Source organism: Chaetura pelagica, unplaced genomic scaffold (genome assembly GCF_000747805.2).
Source record: "Chaetura pelagica isolate M959 unplaced genomic scaffold, ChaPel_1.0 scaffold420, whole genome shotgun sequence".
Lineage (NCBI taxonomy): Eukaryota > Metazoa > Chordata > Aves > Apodiformes > Apodidae > Chaetura > Chaetura pelagica.
The window spans coordinates 1934357-1950928 of NW_009951919.1; the positions used below are offsets into that span (position 1 = coordinate 1934357).

At 39.6% G+C, this 16572-nt stretch overlaps 1 protein-coding gene across 1 annotated transcript in view; it reads left to right on the forward strand.

Moving 5' to 3' along the window:
- The window catches only part of TRPC7 (transient receptor potential cation channel, subfamily C, member 7), a 57898-nt gene that overhangs the window by 21148 nt on the left and 20178 nt on the right, over positions 1-16572 (forward strand). The window contains exons 3-4 of the mRNA XM_009995324.1: positions 10524-10688; positions 13708-13924. Of these exons, the coding sequence (XP_009993626.1) occupies positions 10524-10688; positions 13708-13924 (382 nt within the window). The remainder of the gene's footprint in view (positions 1-10523; positions 10689-13707; positions 13925-16572) is intronic.

The window sequence follows — 16572 nt, forward strand, 5'->3', positions numbered from 1 at the left end:
GCTGTGCTGCCCAAAGAAGGTCTTTTCCTGTTCTGAAAGCCATTAATTAAAGAGAATCTTAAAATCTTCTTTGCAATGAATTGCTTTCATGCAGGAGCACATGATACAGAGCCAGACACTTCCCCACAGGATGTCATGGCTCTGCATTGTTCCATCACCAAAACTGAGCACAGCATCTCTGTTCACTCCTAGATGACTTTCAATAAGCTGGGTCAAGTTCAGTTATTGAAGTTTTTGCTTTGGTAACAGGAGGCCAACCTTGCTCTTTCAGAAAATGAACTCATCTGAAAGACACTGACAGTGCCTCCTCAAGGAGTTGTCCCCAGTGATTTCTGGACTAAGATTTACCATGAAATGGGCAGAACCTCAAGCCTTTTCATTGCATGAAGTCTTCTGCACTCATTTTGTCTGTTTATCCTAAATATTTCCATCATTCCTTAGATGCCAAGACCACTGGCCAGAGCTGAGCTGTGTTTAGTTCTTGTGCTGCTTCGAGCATGCTCATCCCTGCTGAGGTGGTTTCAGAGGAACATTTCCTCCATTTCTTACATTTTATGTTTGTGCATCTTTTCCAACTGCACGCACGCTGACCTAAAGCAGCTGTGCTAGGTCATTGCAGTTAGTCTTTTAACTTCTAATTAGCTTCCCATGCCCAGGAATGCTGAGCATCCTTTCTGGATCATGACAACTTGCTGCTCACTGGCAATAACTCTTAAACTAATTACAGAACATAAACATGAGCATTTGTCAACCCCACCTTGGATGTCAGGTTATTCTTTTCAGATCACTCTTTTCAGCAGACAGTGTCTGTGTGCACAGTGAGCATTTAACTGCTAACCCAAAAGTAAGATAGTTTCATTTGTGGGAGGCAGAGACACGTTCAGACAAGTGGTTTTGGTTATTGACAGTGACTTATGATAGCAGACTGATATTTATCACACTTGCTGAATGAAGAAGTTGTGTTATGGTAACACACTCCTGAGCTTCTTAAGAGGCAATAGATTTCAGGCACAAGTTTTTTACCCAGCTGAGAGATATTTAGGCTTACATATACAAACCCTGTGTTTTGAAATCTATGTTCGTTTTAAGAAAATCCTGCCATACAGAGAGGTCAGATGGACCTTTCCAGGTTTTTAACTACACTCTAGGTCTGGAATGACACAGAAATAGTTGTGCTTGCCTTTTTTCCTTTGTCCTGGATGTTTAATTGGCAGGGTAGGACTAATGAAGTGACTGCAGACCTGTGTCTGCCACCCCTGCTACCAAACCTCCCTGTCTGTATTATTAGCATCAATATTCATGTGGTCAATTTTGTATTATCCATCTCAGCAATAAAGATGTGTTCATTTAAATGAGTATAGAGCTCCTGAAGTATTTTATATTCATGCAGGGGGGGGTTGGGGTTAGATGATCTTTAAGGTCCCTTCCAAGCCAAACCATTCTATGATTCTTTCCCACAAAAGAATCTTAGACAAGACAACATTTTCCTTTGTGCTTCCCATTGAAGTTCCCTCTTACCTGGGCCCTTTGCTACTCCAAAAAATGGTTTCTATTCAGCTGAAAGGACACAGCTTTTCCTGCTTATTATTTTTTTTCCCTAACATACAAAATCTGAGATAAATCTTGGAAAGTCATTCAAGAAAGCATCAAATGTTCCAAATTTCACTTGTCTGTCTCTTTGTTCCTGCAAAGCATGTTACTAGCTGCTGACATAGGAGATGCTGGAAAGAAAACAAGTTTGGGGCTCTGATGTAATTGAAAGATTTATAGTAGAAGGTCACTGAATAATTAAGAAACTCTGCTTGTACATATTTCACAGCAAGGAGAAAGCTAAAATTACACTTTACAAAGTGGTCTTTTAAAACCCTGTATTACTTTAATTTCCTACCTTCCTGAAAGAACTAAATCATCATTCTATACCCAAGGATTCTTGGAAAACTGCACTCAAATGTCCTCCATTCAAATTTTCCAGAGTCCTTTCTCCTTTCATATTAGCTGTCTTAATGATTCACAATTCCTCTAAAATTATTACAAGGGGAACAGTTTGTCAAGAACAGAACAAACAATTTGCAAACATTTGAGCATTTACCACGTCCTGGATTCTTTCCAAGAAATGGACTTTTAACCTGTGTGATGGGATTGTTGCAAATTTACTGCTGCCTCCCCTGACATTATTCAGTTATGCTTTGCACTTTGCTCCAGTCAGGAGCTGATTTCTTTCTCCTCCAGCTGTGCAGGGCCTGGGGCACAGGGAGGAGTAAGGCTTGGGTGCAGGGAAAGCAGCAGAGCACCCTGCTGCTGCTGGAGGAAAGCTGGTTTCTTTGGATGTTGCAGGAAATGGTTAGGGAAGGTGTGAGAGCAAATGTTCTGGTGGAATCCAACACGGAAATTCCAATGGTGGAAATGACAGAATTAAAACCATCATTAAGGTGAAACAAGGATTCTTTAGGTCAGGTGTTACAGGTGACTTGAGTGGTTAAATTGAGGTTCTGGTCCCAAGGAAAAGAAAATCAAATTGAGTCTCTTGAGCCAAGGATGTTCTCAGCTGTTCTTGATACAGGCCCACAACACTGAAGTGAGAGTTTACTTCATGTTCTTGCCTGGAAAATGCAGAGTAATGTTTTCTCTTTTCTGGAAATAGTTAAACAATTTTGTTTCCAACCAGATACTGGAGCTACAAGCGTAGCACAAGTCTCTTTATGTGAACTCATTTCTAATGAGCCAGGGTGTGATTTCTACCTGTGAGAGGCAGAGGTACAGAAGCTGGGACAACTCTGTCTTGGACTCTTCACTTTGACAGCCAGTAGTGAGAAAATGCATGTTCTGATGTAGCACAACAAAACTGTTTTACTGGTGTATATCAGTTTTAAAGAGCCCTTCATGTTTCCTATTCTCATTTTTGTACTGCTGTGTTCCTTTCTTGTCATCCTTTCATGTTGGCAGGGGGCTTTTATTTCAACATTTACCTTTAGATCTAAAGCTGTTCCTTCTCTGTAGGAGATGACATTCATTGTCCTTCTTTCCCAATGCCAGAATTATTGTTGCTGTATTCTTTTAATTGCAAACGTTGAGTGTCCACCTCAGTTTTCTCAGCAGCTCAGCTCAGAGCCATCACAAAGCCAGAGCACCTTTCTCTTTCACGAGTTTTAATTTCATTAACAGTAAGACACAGAAATTGCGTTTGAAAAAGAAAAATTAATAAGAATTAAACAGAACACCAGATGGCTGTGTAAATCCTATTTAATAGAGAGCTGGAACAGGAACTTTTCTCATAACTGTATTTTTAATAATTAACATATGGAGGATGCTGCAAACAGAATAGTCATGGCTGCATTAGATTATAGTTTTTCCCTGCCTTGGTCATGTGGCTCAGATATTCAAGGGCATGAAAAGTCCCAGCTCTCCTCAGTGGCTGCAACAACTCAAGCTCCCCATTAATTTTACTCAGCAAAATATCTTGCTCATAAAATACCTTCCAGGGTCCTTCTCACCATTGATTGAAGACACCTGCAGCATCTCCACCTTGCGCGGGAGCTAGAGAAGGTTTGTCCCTGAATGGGCAAGAGAACCAGCCCAGCACCTGCTGGGAGGTGCCAACTCAAAATGTGCAGTAACAGACACAGCCCTTGGTTATTACTTATTTATTTATTATATTTATTTCCACTCTTTAGTTAAGGAATATTTAACTAAGGTCTTGAGGATTGATGGCTGGAATTGTGGTGGTGGGAAGACAAGTGTCTCTTATCTTCACTGGAGAACCAATTGATGCTGTACAAATGTAGTTTAATTTCTGTGTGAGCAGTACAAACACTGTGGTCATTCTGGACTCTTTAGCTTATCCATGTCATTTTTCTTTTTACATTTTTAATCACGTTTTACAGACCCTTTGTCAGAGAATGGAAAGGGAAGGAGTTACTTCTCTTCCCCTCAGAAAGTGTTCCTGTGTCTCAGTATTTCATTAACAAGGTTCCTTCCTCCCACTATAATCTGTGGTTCTGATTATTTCCTTTTGCCCAGATGTTTTAATTTTTTTTATTTTCCAAGATGAATCTCATTTTGTCATTTCCTGCCCATACATCCATCCTCTCAAGGCTTGAATGAATCATTTCTCCATCCTGACTGGTATTTGCAATATTCCCAATTTACCGTAATATACAGACTTAATTATTTTCATTTGCAAAGTGCCACAGGGTCATAGACCCATCAAGACATTGACAAGAGAGCATGGAACACATCAAACCCATTGCATGGATGTCCATCACAGATGAAAGGCTTTAAAATTACCTTTATTAATACTAAATTTCTCTTAGAGAAGAGTCAGTAATATAATTTGCTACAAACCTGACCTTAGTTACCCCCAGTTTTGGCTTCATCTATCTTCCCACAGGCAGTAGACATGCTAATGGGGATTTTGAATGGAAAGTCATATGGGAATGAGTACAACCCCCCCAAAAAATAACAAGATTCAGAATTTCAAGTTACTGAGGGAATTTTCCTAAGTGGCGTTCAAATTTGGTTTTCTGCATGTGTAGTGACCCACAGTGTGGGTTTCCTATGTGGGGTTCTTGTCACACACTTGTAAGTGTTTACATTTGAGCACTTTTTGGGGTCTCTACACTTCATGGTGAGAAGAGTGTCATCCTATGAGTGAGTCTCTCCATTAGCTCTGCTGGAAATGAAGTCATCTACACTGGAGGCATCTAAGTTTGAGCACCAGCCTTCCCTCACCACGTAGCCAAGGGAAAAACAGTTTACCAACTCTCCTGGGGAAGGAGGAGACTGTAGCATTTTAAATTTCTCCTTCTGTGCCCACTGTGTTTGTTTTTTTTAATAGATGTCAAAAGGAGCTTGTTGTTTGGTAGCTCTAAACTGTGGTGTGTTTTCAGATGAATAATTAAATAATAAGGATTTCCAGGTGGGTTTGAGTCACAGATATGAAAAACCTAGAAAGTTAGAGGCTGGGATTTCCAATTCATTTGCTAGTTTTCAGATAAATCGTTCAGTGATAAGATTTATTCACACATATAAAAAGAGGAGACGCCAGACATCAGCAATAAATCTCTTCAGAGAACATGCAGCCCACTAGAATATGAAACTGAAGCTTGAGCCAGAGCCAGCCACCCTATTCACTACCCTACAGAAGAATACTTAACACAAAAAAAAGAGCATCTATCCTTGTCTCAGGGAGGTGAAATTCTAAAGAAACTTTAGGCAGAACAAGGTTTAAACTGAACCAATTCAAGAATTGGGGTAAACTCTACATTTTCTAGTTATACACCTAAAAAATAGCAGCCTTAATTTTATATAACATGAACTGAAAATGTAACAGAACAACAGAAAATCCCCCTCCATTCCCCCCAGTGTTAAGAGGTTTATTCATTTTATACTTTCACTCTGCACTGGAGAGCAGTTCTATCAATAGGCAAACTGCATTTGAAATGGTCCTGGCAGTTTTATTTACCCCATTGTTTTTGTTTCCTATTAGACTAATTCATTTTTATTGGGTTTTATTTTGTGCCTGTTCACTGTTCTGGTGCCTGATCAAATCCTGTTTCCATCCACGTTGCTTATTCCAACAGGACCACAGGTCCTTTGCAGACCTGCCCTGAATGAGTCTTCATAATACTTGGGTACTTAGGTTTTTTCACAGCACACCATGGGTGGTTCAGGTCCCTCCTGGCTTTTCCTGCCTGTGTCTCCCCACTTCTTCTCTGCTCTGGTGACATCCCAACAAAGTGGGAAAAGCCAAACATATAATCCACTTGATACTCCCCTCATTTTTCCTTGTAATTCAGCAGCATGAGGTGACAATTGATTCATCATGTGAGTCATCAAAACAGTTTTGGCTTTTTCAGGTCTCAAGCATTTGAAGCATCACCCAGCCAGGGGTTCCTGTGAGCAGGTGCTGCACCTTGCAACATGTTCATGTTTGGGAAGCACCAAGCTACATCAAAAGACAAATGTTTAATAATGACCCCAGAAAGGTTGTCCAAAGACCATGAATGCAGTTACATGACCGAAAGGAGAATGGCTCTTCCCTGCCAGTGTCTCTTGACATTACCAAAGTTCACCTGAGAATCTATTTCTGTAGCTCCTTTTCCAGCCCTCACTCACTGATGAAACACACTGCTGCTCCCCCAGCTGCAGCTTCTGTTTGCTGAGGTTTGTTAGCATTTGTTCTAAGCTTTCAGCAAAGAGACAAGCAGGAGAGGACATGATAGGTGAGTCTCTGTGAAAGCAGGACATTAACCTCACAAGTTTCCATTGCTCATTCTGACGTGCAGGTTTTTAAAGTGTTTTCACTGTTTCACTGATGAGTTTTTCCTTCCCACCTCAGCCCCTGGCTACTTAAGCATAGGGTGTAAAGCAAGATGATCCTTGTCTGAGTGCTTAATTCTTTTGCCTCATTGGTAACTTCTGCACTTGTAAAACGATTAACATTATTTCAGTAGTAGAAAAGATAGTGGAGGTTTTCTGCATAATTAATTCCACTCCTCTGGGGCTGACCTCTGCTTTCACCTGTCTTGCCATTTGTTTCCTTATTTCTGCTGACAGCATTTTTCTATCAAATACAGATTTTTTATTATTATTATTTTTTAAATGTCTATACATTGTCTGATACTCTCAATAACTTCCCCTGTTTGTTTGTTTGTTTGTTCACTTGGCTGGAGCTTATCTGTTCTGTGTTGCAGGCTAAGAGAGATGCCCTGCAGGTAGGGAATGTGGGGTATTCTGGATGGTGATTTAAGCACTGACAGCTTGGACAACAGCAGTGCTAGAATTGAACAGCAGCAGTAGCCAGGGTCCTCACACAAACCCTTTCTCTGTCCAATATAATAGAAATAAAATATGAAAGTCTCTGTTACAGTGTTTTCTATCAGAAGTAACTTCCTATGCAGTCATTGAGATATAAAGGTGCTTTATTGTCAGTGTAGTGAAACTCATGCATTTTTTTAATGCGTATGCTGAGGAAAAAAATCTCTCACTCCCTGTCACAAGAGCTGTAAAGTGCTTTCCCAAAATGTTTATACACGAGAAGCTACGAGAACAAGGTCTCATCCATCAAATGAGACAGCAATGTGGAAAAGTTGCTGTTCAATGTGGTATCCCCAGCAGTCTCTAAAACATTCTGTGTGTAAATCTGTTCCTTTGGGCTCTTCCAGTTCCATTTGATGGCTTTGAGGGATTTTTTTCCACATCCTAGAAAAAAAATTCATCTCAATCACTTAACCCCCTGTGGCACAGAAGGGTGGCATTTGCAGGAGTCAGTGCTTTCCTGAGGCTCTCAGTGCCTCTCAAAAATACCACTTTGGCAGCCTCATTATTTGAGCTGGCTCTTCATATTGACATGTAATTTTGTTTTTTTGTATTTATTTTCAGCCTTTTTAACTTAAAGGAAAAAAATAATGTGCAATAGTCTTGAGGGAAGTAAAATTTTCTTCCTAAATCAGGTAGGTTTGCACAGTAGAGGGAAAAAACACTGTCATCTAGTGAGGTCCCTGTGCCACATGACCCAAAAAGCTCCCACTGCTGCTTCTGAATGCAGAAACACTGGGAAACATTTTGCTTGAGCTCCCAGGTTCTGCTGCATTACTTCTAGCTCCTTGGAGAGGACTCATTCTGCCCGTGAGATAAAGCACCGGGTGGTTTTAGGTGGCTCTTTTTGGCCTCACACAATCCCTTCTGCTGCCAGTGCTTCCATTTCAATCAGCAATATCTTGTCCTTCTGCACAGTCCTGGCCATGCTGCTCTTGCTGCAACGTTTTCTGCCTTTCTCCTCTTCACAGTTTGCCCCTAAAAGCCTCCTGGCTGTATTTTCCTGTACTGAAGAAAGGCAAATATCATTTAACTTTGAAAAAACATTGCAGCGTTTGGGCTTCTGAAATTCAATAGACCACATCCCCATTTTTCACTGCACTTGGAAGCATTCTGCCACTCAACTTCTGTCTCAAACTCGGTTCTTTTCTGTGCCTATGACACTAAACAAAACATTAGTGTAATCTTTTGCTCAGTGTCTGTGTCTTCCCAGAGAAGACAGAAAGCTAAATGACTCTGGAAGGTCTCTGATGAGATCTAAACTCAATTTCTGAAAGTTTGATAGAGAGAGGGTTGGCATCATCCGAGGATCACTGAGTATTTCATTAATATCTGATGGAGCAAACATAATGAAAAACTGTACTGCTGGCTGTGAGCAAACAACACAGCAAAACTCATTCATGCTCTTATCTTTCTTATCCTGATCTTATTTTTCCCTCATTTTTGTAGTAACCAGGGTAAGCTGAACACCATCAAGGCTCTATGGCACCCTGTCAGTCTTTATTGCCTTGTACAAAAAAATCGTTCCAATGAGCTGAGTTTTATGGCTCTTCCTTCTCAGTTCTCCTGTATTTGTATTTTAACTGTAGCTGTTCCCAGACAGAGTGAAAAAATGAACAGATTAAAATGTCTGATGAATTCTCTGAAATGCCAACCAGCAAAAGTCTTTGACTGCCTCATTGCCAAGGACAACTGGATTTCTTTGTCCGAATCAATTCTCATAAAGTGATGAACAATTAAAGAGCAGGAGGAAGCCTGGCTGTTGCTTTGGCCTTTCATCTCAGAAGTCTGCACATCTACCAGTGTAATTTTCTTTTCCATCACTTGCTGCAGTAGCTGTTTAATTCATCATATCTGAAAGGAAAATTTACAAAGTGAATCAGTTCTCAGTCTACTTTCCTTCCACTTCACCTTTCTGTCCATTTGCCAGAAAGACAACAAGCCCAGGCAGCGTTAGCACAGGCACAAACCCTGGCCATTAGGAAATGTCTCCTTGCAAAGCTGCTGTCATCACCTGGAACTTAAAATTCAAATGTCCAGAAGATGCAGGATTCATGGCTTATATATGATCTTTTTTGCAAGTTTGCTTGTTTGTTTGTTTGTTTTAATGCTGTTTCAAAAAGGCACATTAAAATGGTGATATTATCAGGAAAAAAATTCTAAAGACAAAAGAGGTAAAGAGTACTTGTCCATTTTCTTTATTCTAATTAATTTGGTGGAAGGGGTTAAGTCTTTCTATTTTTTCTTTTTGAGAAATGCAGGCCCCAAAGCCTAATTCATCAGAAGCAGCACATTTTAAATAGCTGTTAATGTGCTGTTAAAGAGGAAACTATTCCACAGCAATCCTCATTACTGGACTGGATTTCTTTCTGCTCTAGCAATAAACTCACTGAAACTCACAGTAACTGTTCTGTTACCCTGCGAGCATCTAGAAAACAGTCCAATAATTTCCTGATTTGTTCATAATTTCAGACAGTGAAAATTAAATCCCAGGTAGAATTTTCTCTGTTTTTCCATCCCAACAAAACTACAGACCTCAGCTGCTGTTGCCTCAGATGCTGCATCTGGAAGGGCTGGAGCAGAGCAAGGAGCAGTTGCCAGACACGGTCCATGTCACCAAGCTCCCTTCTAGCCTCTGCTTTCCTCCTGTGTGTCTCTCTCTGTCCCCCTCATCTTCCCCCTCACCTTCAGAAAGTTCTGCTTTTAGAAAAAATGGAGGTTTTTACTGTTCCCTCCTAAGAATATGTATTCAGCTCAAAGCTCCTAAACAAAACACTCCGTTCTGCTACTGCAATCAGCTGCATCAGCAGCATATTTATTTTTCTTCTTTTCTTTCACTTAGGTTGCCTTTTAATTATCTTCTTTTGTGATTAAAGATACATTCTAAATTCAATCACTCTGAAGAACAATATGAAATAAAAAAGTGCCTTCTTTTATTATAAAATTCTTCCATAGGATCCAGGTTACTGTAATTTTACCATTAAGAAATTGCCCTTTTCAGTTGTCTGCTGCTTGCCTTTTCTTTTCCCCCTGAACAATAAACTTACAGGATACAAAACATGTACTTGCTGTACCAGAGCAGCACAGCTTTTCCTTCTGCTTTTAAATTTCTCTTTTTGTCCTATGAGCACAGAATGAGCTGTCTTTTTTTTTTTTTTTAAAAAAGATAATGTGAAATCAAACATTTAAAGTAGCAAAATACCAAGCAGACCTCTCACAGTTCACAGCAGAACTGTGCACTTCGGGTCCATACCAGGGACTAGAACAAAGCAATGTCAGTGCTGTGTTGAGCTCATATTTCAATGCCTGATGTCTTTAGCAAGTTATCAGAGGGGTTTTTCAGCTTGGCATCAAAGTGCCTCCCTGTGTCTTCTCCAAATCTCAATGTAGACTGTCTCAGATGTCAATGCTGACCCCACAGAGGCTCTTTGTCAGCGCTGGCCACTGGTGGATATTGAGGTTTGGCCCAGATACTCTGCTGTCTAACAAAACTTTATCTAGAGAAGTCAAGAAGTAGAAGGGAAATGTGTTTTGTCAGTACTTGGGGATTTTGAGTGCCTGGTTTGTCCTGTTTGTGACATAACGAGCTATGTTGGGCAACAAAGACAGGCCCTGTCTCCTTCCACTGGCAAGTTCAGCAAGTTCACTGAAATCTCAGCCTCTTCAGATAATGCTACTGGACCTTTTTATTTCTGTTTCTCTTGCAGTTTGTTGCTCACCCCAACTGCCAGCAGCAATTGCTCACCATGTGGTATGAAAACCTCTCAGGCTTGCGGCAACAGTCCATAGCTGTGAAGTTCTTGGCTGTCTTTGGGGTCTCCATTGGCCTGCCCTTCCTTGCCATAGCCTACTGGATTGCTCCCTGCAGCAAGGTACAAACTCACTAAGGTGTAAACTGGTTTTACGGTCATTTCTATCCAGGACCTGGAATGTAGACAGGTTGATTTTTTTTCTGTAATGCTATGGAAAAGTGATTGATGGTGTCCTCTTAACATTGCCCAGAGGAGAGCAAGCGTGAGGTGTTGCTTGATGGAACTACTAGACATGGTTTGAGGGTCATCTTTCCATGTAGTAAAGTTGAGGAGAAAATAAGTGAAGAATTTAAATGGAAAGCTTTAAAACTAAGGGGGAAAAACAGAGGCAAAAAAACCAAAATAGAACAGTTTTCCAGCAGAAATAAGAAATTATTGAAAAAGTTATTTACCTTTAATTTCTTGAGGAAGGTGTATTAAGATTTTTTAAAATGGGGGGAGAAGGACTTTTCATCAACTGATTTCATTACACTAAACCTTTAGTGCATTCTTATCTTTCAATGTCCCTTTCTTTTCAACTCATTTTAGACTGTAAAAAAACCCAACATACATGGCCTTCTATCATGAAGTCAAATTGAAAGTTCTTTCAGTTCTTTCTTTCTGTCTTTTAATGCATGACTTTGCATTGATCAGAACAATGTAGTCTTGATTTTTGATTGGGGTCTGTGATAGAAATAACTGAAAAATGAATGCATTTCACCCCCTTGAAGTGTCATTATTAGGTTCAAGGGCTGAGGGTTGGTGCACGAGCCTCTTTCAGTGTTAATGCAGATAATTTTACCTAGGCAGCAAATCCACTGAAAAGAGGCTGCTGTTGACAGGATATTTGTGTGTGCTGCTCTGAGAAGCCTAGTTTTGTCCTAGTCAATTACAAGTGTTTTGTTTGGTTTTAAGTCATGGAAACAATCTTGATGTTACACAACTGGATAATGAAATAATTTTTCCATAACAACAATCAGTTAAAATATTTAACTTAAATCAAATCAGGCCTGACTTAAAAGACACATGGATGCCCAGGCATGAGTCAGGGACTCATTTCTGGGCTGAGAAAAATGAAGGAAATCTCTGTAATGTGGAATATTGCTTACAGGAGCTGTCCTGGTCAATACTACTGTGTAGTGTTATAAGATATATTGGTCAAGTTCTGCAGTTTCATATGGAGTAAGAGAGGAATTCTTATCTCAAAAGAATTCCTTCATTGGTATCTCTTAGTGAGGAATATATTTTCAAGCCAGAAACAGAAAAATTTCCTTAGCAAAGCTCTGTTAATTTGGAATACACTGTACCGAATGCCACCCTTGAAAATTTAGTGAACAGTATTAACTGGCATTTGCAACTGAACTCTTAAGTTTTCTTTCACATTTAGTTGCACAGAACTGTCTTTACTAAAACCAGTTGTAGTGTTGGTTGTTCATTCACCCCTGGATGCACAAAGTGTTGACAAGGCCTGCAGAGTGCAAGGCCATCCTGTCCTGAAATATCTTGTGTTGGCTCATCCATCTCCTGGAGGCCGTGACTCTGAAATGAGCTGGGCTTGGTGTCCAAAACTTGTTTCATTGGTGACCAAAAGAGAAGATAACAGAATGGAAAAATTGCACAGTCTGTTGCCCCAAACTGTAATGACAGGAGTGAGTGGAACTGTCTGGATCATCTGTAAAATTTGAAGATGTATTTTCTCACTTCTCTGATCAGTTGATGTGCACATTCAGCTATTACACCACTGACATTTACACCTGGCTCTGCTTGCCTGGGCTTTAATTCAGTGCAATATCTCATTGACCCTAGAAAAAAAAAAAAAAAAGCCAGCATGAAGAGATATGGTAGATATTTATTTATTTATTTCCATTTTCTGTATTGGAAAGTCTTTTTGGTCCTTAGAAACATGCACAATTTCCAACTTGGATTTACTATTCTGTCAACTTCATAAAAGATTTATTTGACATTTTAAAAATTCAGAAAATGAAATAAGAACCAGAGTCAAAAGGCTTCCTTTAAATTTCTGCTAGACCTACAGAGCTTTTAAACTATTTCCTGCCCTGCAATAACCAGAGACCTGGGCTCCTTTCAGCAAAGCTGCTATTGGAGAAAAGTAAGAAAACAGAGAATTTTCTTTTTCGGTCCTTTTTCATTAATTTTATGAAGTTTTATGATCAAGTCTGTAGATATTTTGAGGATACTTTCTCATCAAGGGAAGTTAATCTGTGAGTAATGTATTGCAAAAAAAAATTCCCTTTTGCTTTGAGGGGGTTTTGGAAAGGGCACATTAAGGATGTCACTTGCATTGTTGTCTAGTGTGCCCAACTCCACAGGCACTGGTCCTTGCACTCCTAAAAGTGCTTCTACTCTGACATCTTTCTGGTTTTGATCACAGAAAATATAAAATTAAAAGAGTGTTATTTAAATGAATTTACAAACAAAGCTTTTCAAGAAGAGTGGAATATTAGCTACAGTTAGAAGATTTGCTGCTCTGGTTCTTAGCTTTGTGTATTGAAATAAATCCTTGTGTTCTGGGGAGTGAATCTCCAGTTTTTGTAGTAATTGTGAGACAAGGCTATCATACCAAAGCACATTAAAAGCATTACTAAAGATTCTTTACACAGAAGGCTATTTCCTACCCATTGTTAATGAGCCAAGAATTCAGCATCAATAAAATATACTAATATATAACAAAGTAAGGATGAGAAGTGTACAGGGATTAATATTGACACACAGTAGAACATTCATATAACATGTATACACACAAACATGTCTCATATTAATGTGCTGTCTCTTCATTTTCCACTTACCAGCTGGGCAGGCCAAATAGATATTATACATGGGTACAAAGGAACAATATAAGATACTGCCATGCACAGGAAATGATCCAAAGGCCATAAATTGAACTGAAATACCTAATATCTAGTAATATCAAATATAACCTTGAACAAGTCTAAACCTTGTTTAGCTCATGATATAGAATATATTTCTGAATTGTTTTCACCTTGGGCAAACAGCTCAAACTTTTATAGGGAAAAAAATAATATCCAGAAGGTGGGTGAGAAAAAAACTAATCTTATGTTGTGTGTATGTTTCGTTGCAGCTGGGACGGACCCTCCGAAGTCCTTTCATGAAGTTTGTGGCACATGCAGTCTCTTTCACAATCTTCCTGGGGCTTTTGGTGGTGAATGCTTCCGATCGCTTCGAGGGGGTCAAAAACCTCCCCAACGAGACCATCACGGATCATCCAAAACAAATATTTAGAGTCAAAACAACTCAGTTTTCATGGACAGAATTGCTGATCATGAAGTGGGTATTGGGTAAGCAAAGCCAAAAATGCCTACAGATCCACTAGGGAAATTCAGCATGACTGAGGAATAGCATGTTAGACCTTGACAAGGCACAGGAAAAAAACCACAACCAAACCAAAAACCCCCATGAGGCGAAATTTGAGGTTGATGGAAGTATTTTGATTAAAACAGGATCAAAGAAGACTTTGATCTTGGTCAGTGCTTTTGAAACTATTAAATGATGCAAATTGTCTCTATCCTGATTTTCCACTTCCCATGGTGAATACTATAGGTGTTTGTTTGCCTCTGTTGGTTTAATCATGCATCTTAGATATGGTTATATAGTCATAGAAACTTCTGGTTTCACTGTAGAACATTGCTCTGTCTAAAGCAAGCAGAAAATGTGCCCACTGGCACAAGGGTGACCACCAGCCTGTTTTATTACCCTGCCATAGGTTCCTATTATAATTCATTCATCCTCTGCAAAATGGGTATATTGTTGTTTACTGTTTTGACTCTGAGATCTAGTGATGAAAACTGCTACGTGAATAAGAGTTGGATCTTAGGAAATTCTTTGTATGAAATTGTTACTGGTGAGAGGACAGGACAGCACTCAAATCCTTGAAAAGAAGTTAAGTTATCAAAAAAATTATGAAGTAGGAATTCAAGTGGATAAATCCTTCAAATGCAAAAGTATGTCACCTGCATGAGTTAAACTCACAGGGATTTTTAGGCAAATTCAGATGTATTGCTCTCCTACAAGCACAATTTATTCCTGGCAGGTCAGCTACTTTGAACCATTAATCTAAGCCAGCTCAAAAGGATTTCTTGGGAAATTGCATTTATCAGCTCTGCAGAATCTTTGTCTATCTCTTCTGTATCTATTTTTACTCACCACCATGATTTTAGTTCTTTTCTTAAAGCAAATAATCCACTGTTCCACAAGTACTGATGGCACTAAAGCCCCCTGAAAAATAGGATAGGGATTCTCTATCTGATGACTTCCTGGCCACTATCCCTTTGTTCCCTGTCCCTGTAATAATCAGGATCCCATACAGGATATTAAGCTAGAAAATACTGAATAGATGCCAGACTGGATAGAGTGGGTCTGTAAGATATATTTTTAAAATTATATTAAAGCAGTTGGATGAGATGATTAGATTTTAGACTAGATATTCTTTTCTTATAGGCAGTAAGTATCTGTCTGCCTGGTGAGCTCCTGAGAGATGAAGAAGAAAACATTTCATTGAAAGTGAAGGTTTTTAGTTTTCTGGGAAGAGAAAGGTGATTCATTGCACAGACTTCTGAGTATAATGAGATTTTCTAATGACTGCCTACATCAGCACTGACAGTTGTCTCTGGCCATTTTACCTGTCTGCCTTCATAAAGCTTCAAATGTTTCAGCAATATGAAGGTGAAAGTTTGGTGCACGTGGCCTGCAGACACCTGGCACAGGGGCTTGGACACTGGCTGAGCCCCATCTGTGACCCTGAACTTTAAAGCCTGTGAGAGCACTGAGGGTGGCAGACTGCCCAGCTTTTTGGCCCCAAAACCTTACAGGTACAATAAATACTTATATGTAAGCAGAAATATAATTAAATAAAAGTAAATGCTACAGATAAATATCCCAGGTAAAGTTGTTAAGACATGCTTTTCCAAAGAGGAAAATATAAATAGACAGAAAGTATATGTTAAAGTATAATAAATCTTACTCTTGTGTACTAAATATACATAGCTATAGTGGATCCCACTTGGCAACACCTGCAGTTGCTGACTTTAGACCCAACAGTGTGGATGTGCTGCCCACGTTGCAATTAGTACAATCCAAATAGTGTAATTTTATTTATTTGTAGTTTGTAACCCCCTTCCCTTCTGTTTCTGTTCTCTGTCTTTCCTTCTCCATCCTGTGGCAGCAATGCTGAATGCTGTTGACACATTCCATGACCCAACCAGAACAGACCGTTTTTAAGAAATTATTTTATAGGTCCTGATCTTGGTTCTTTTTTGGGGGAGAAAACTGGCTGTCTGAGTTATCTGATACCAACCCTAACATGATAACACATGCTCAGAATAACATTATTTGAGGATAATGTGCTACATTGGCATAATATGGCCATGAATGAGCATGACCTGTAATAACAGTCCCTACAACTCATCTCATTGGAGGTGTGCAAATTGATCTATGTGTATATATTTTAAGAGAAAACTACCAGTAGGAGAATTTCACACTGAAGTTATGCAAAAAGATCCCATTGCCATTTCCTGCTCCTCACTATGGTGCAGGTGACTAATGGAATAAACAGAGCAGAGGCAATGACCTTCAGCCAGGTGAGTACTCCATCCTACTCCAAAAATCTGCATCAGAGACTTTGTTTTCCATTAGCTTGTCCCTCTGACGTGGCTGCAGAGCATCCTTGAATCAGCCAGGTGTTGTCCTTGCCCATTTAACATCCCCAAGAAGCAGCAGTTGAGCTCTGGGTAGATCTGAGCACAGCGTCCTCTCTCTCTTAATCCAACAGCCTTTGGTGGAGCCAGGAAGGCTCAAAGGCAGCTCTCCAGCATCAGCTGCTCCTGATTTATGTACCAGGCTAGCGTGTATAAAATTCTGACAGGTTTTTTTTTGTGCCCAGATGGTGAAGAGTATTTCTTGCACACTTCTATTTTTCTTCCAGACAGGT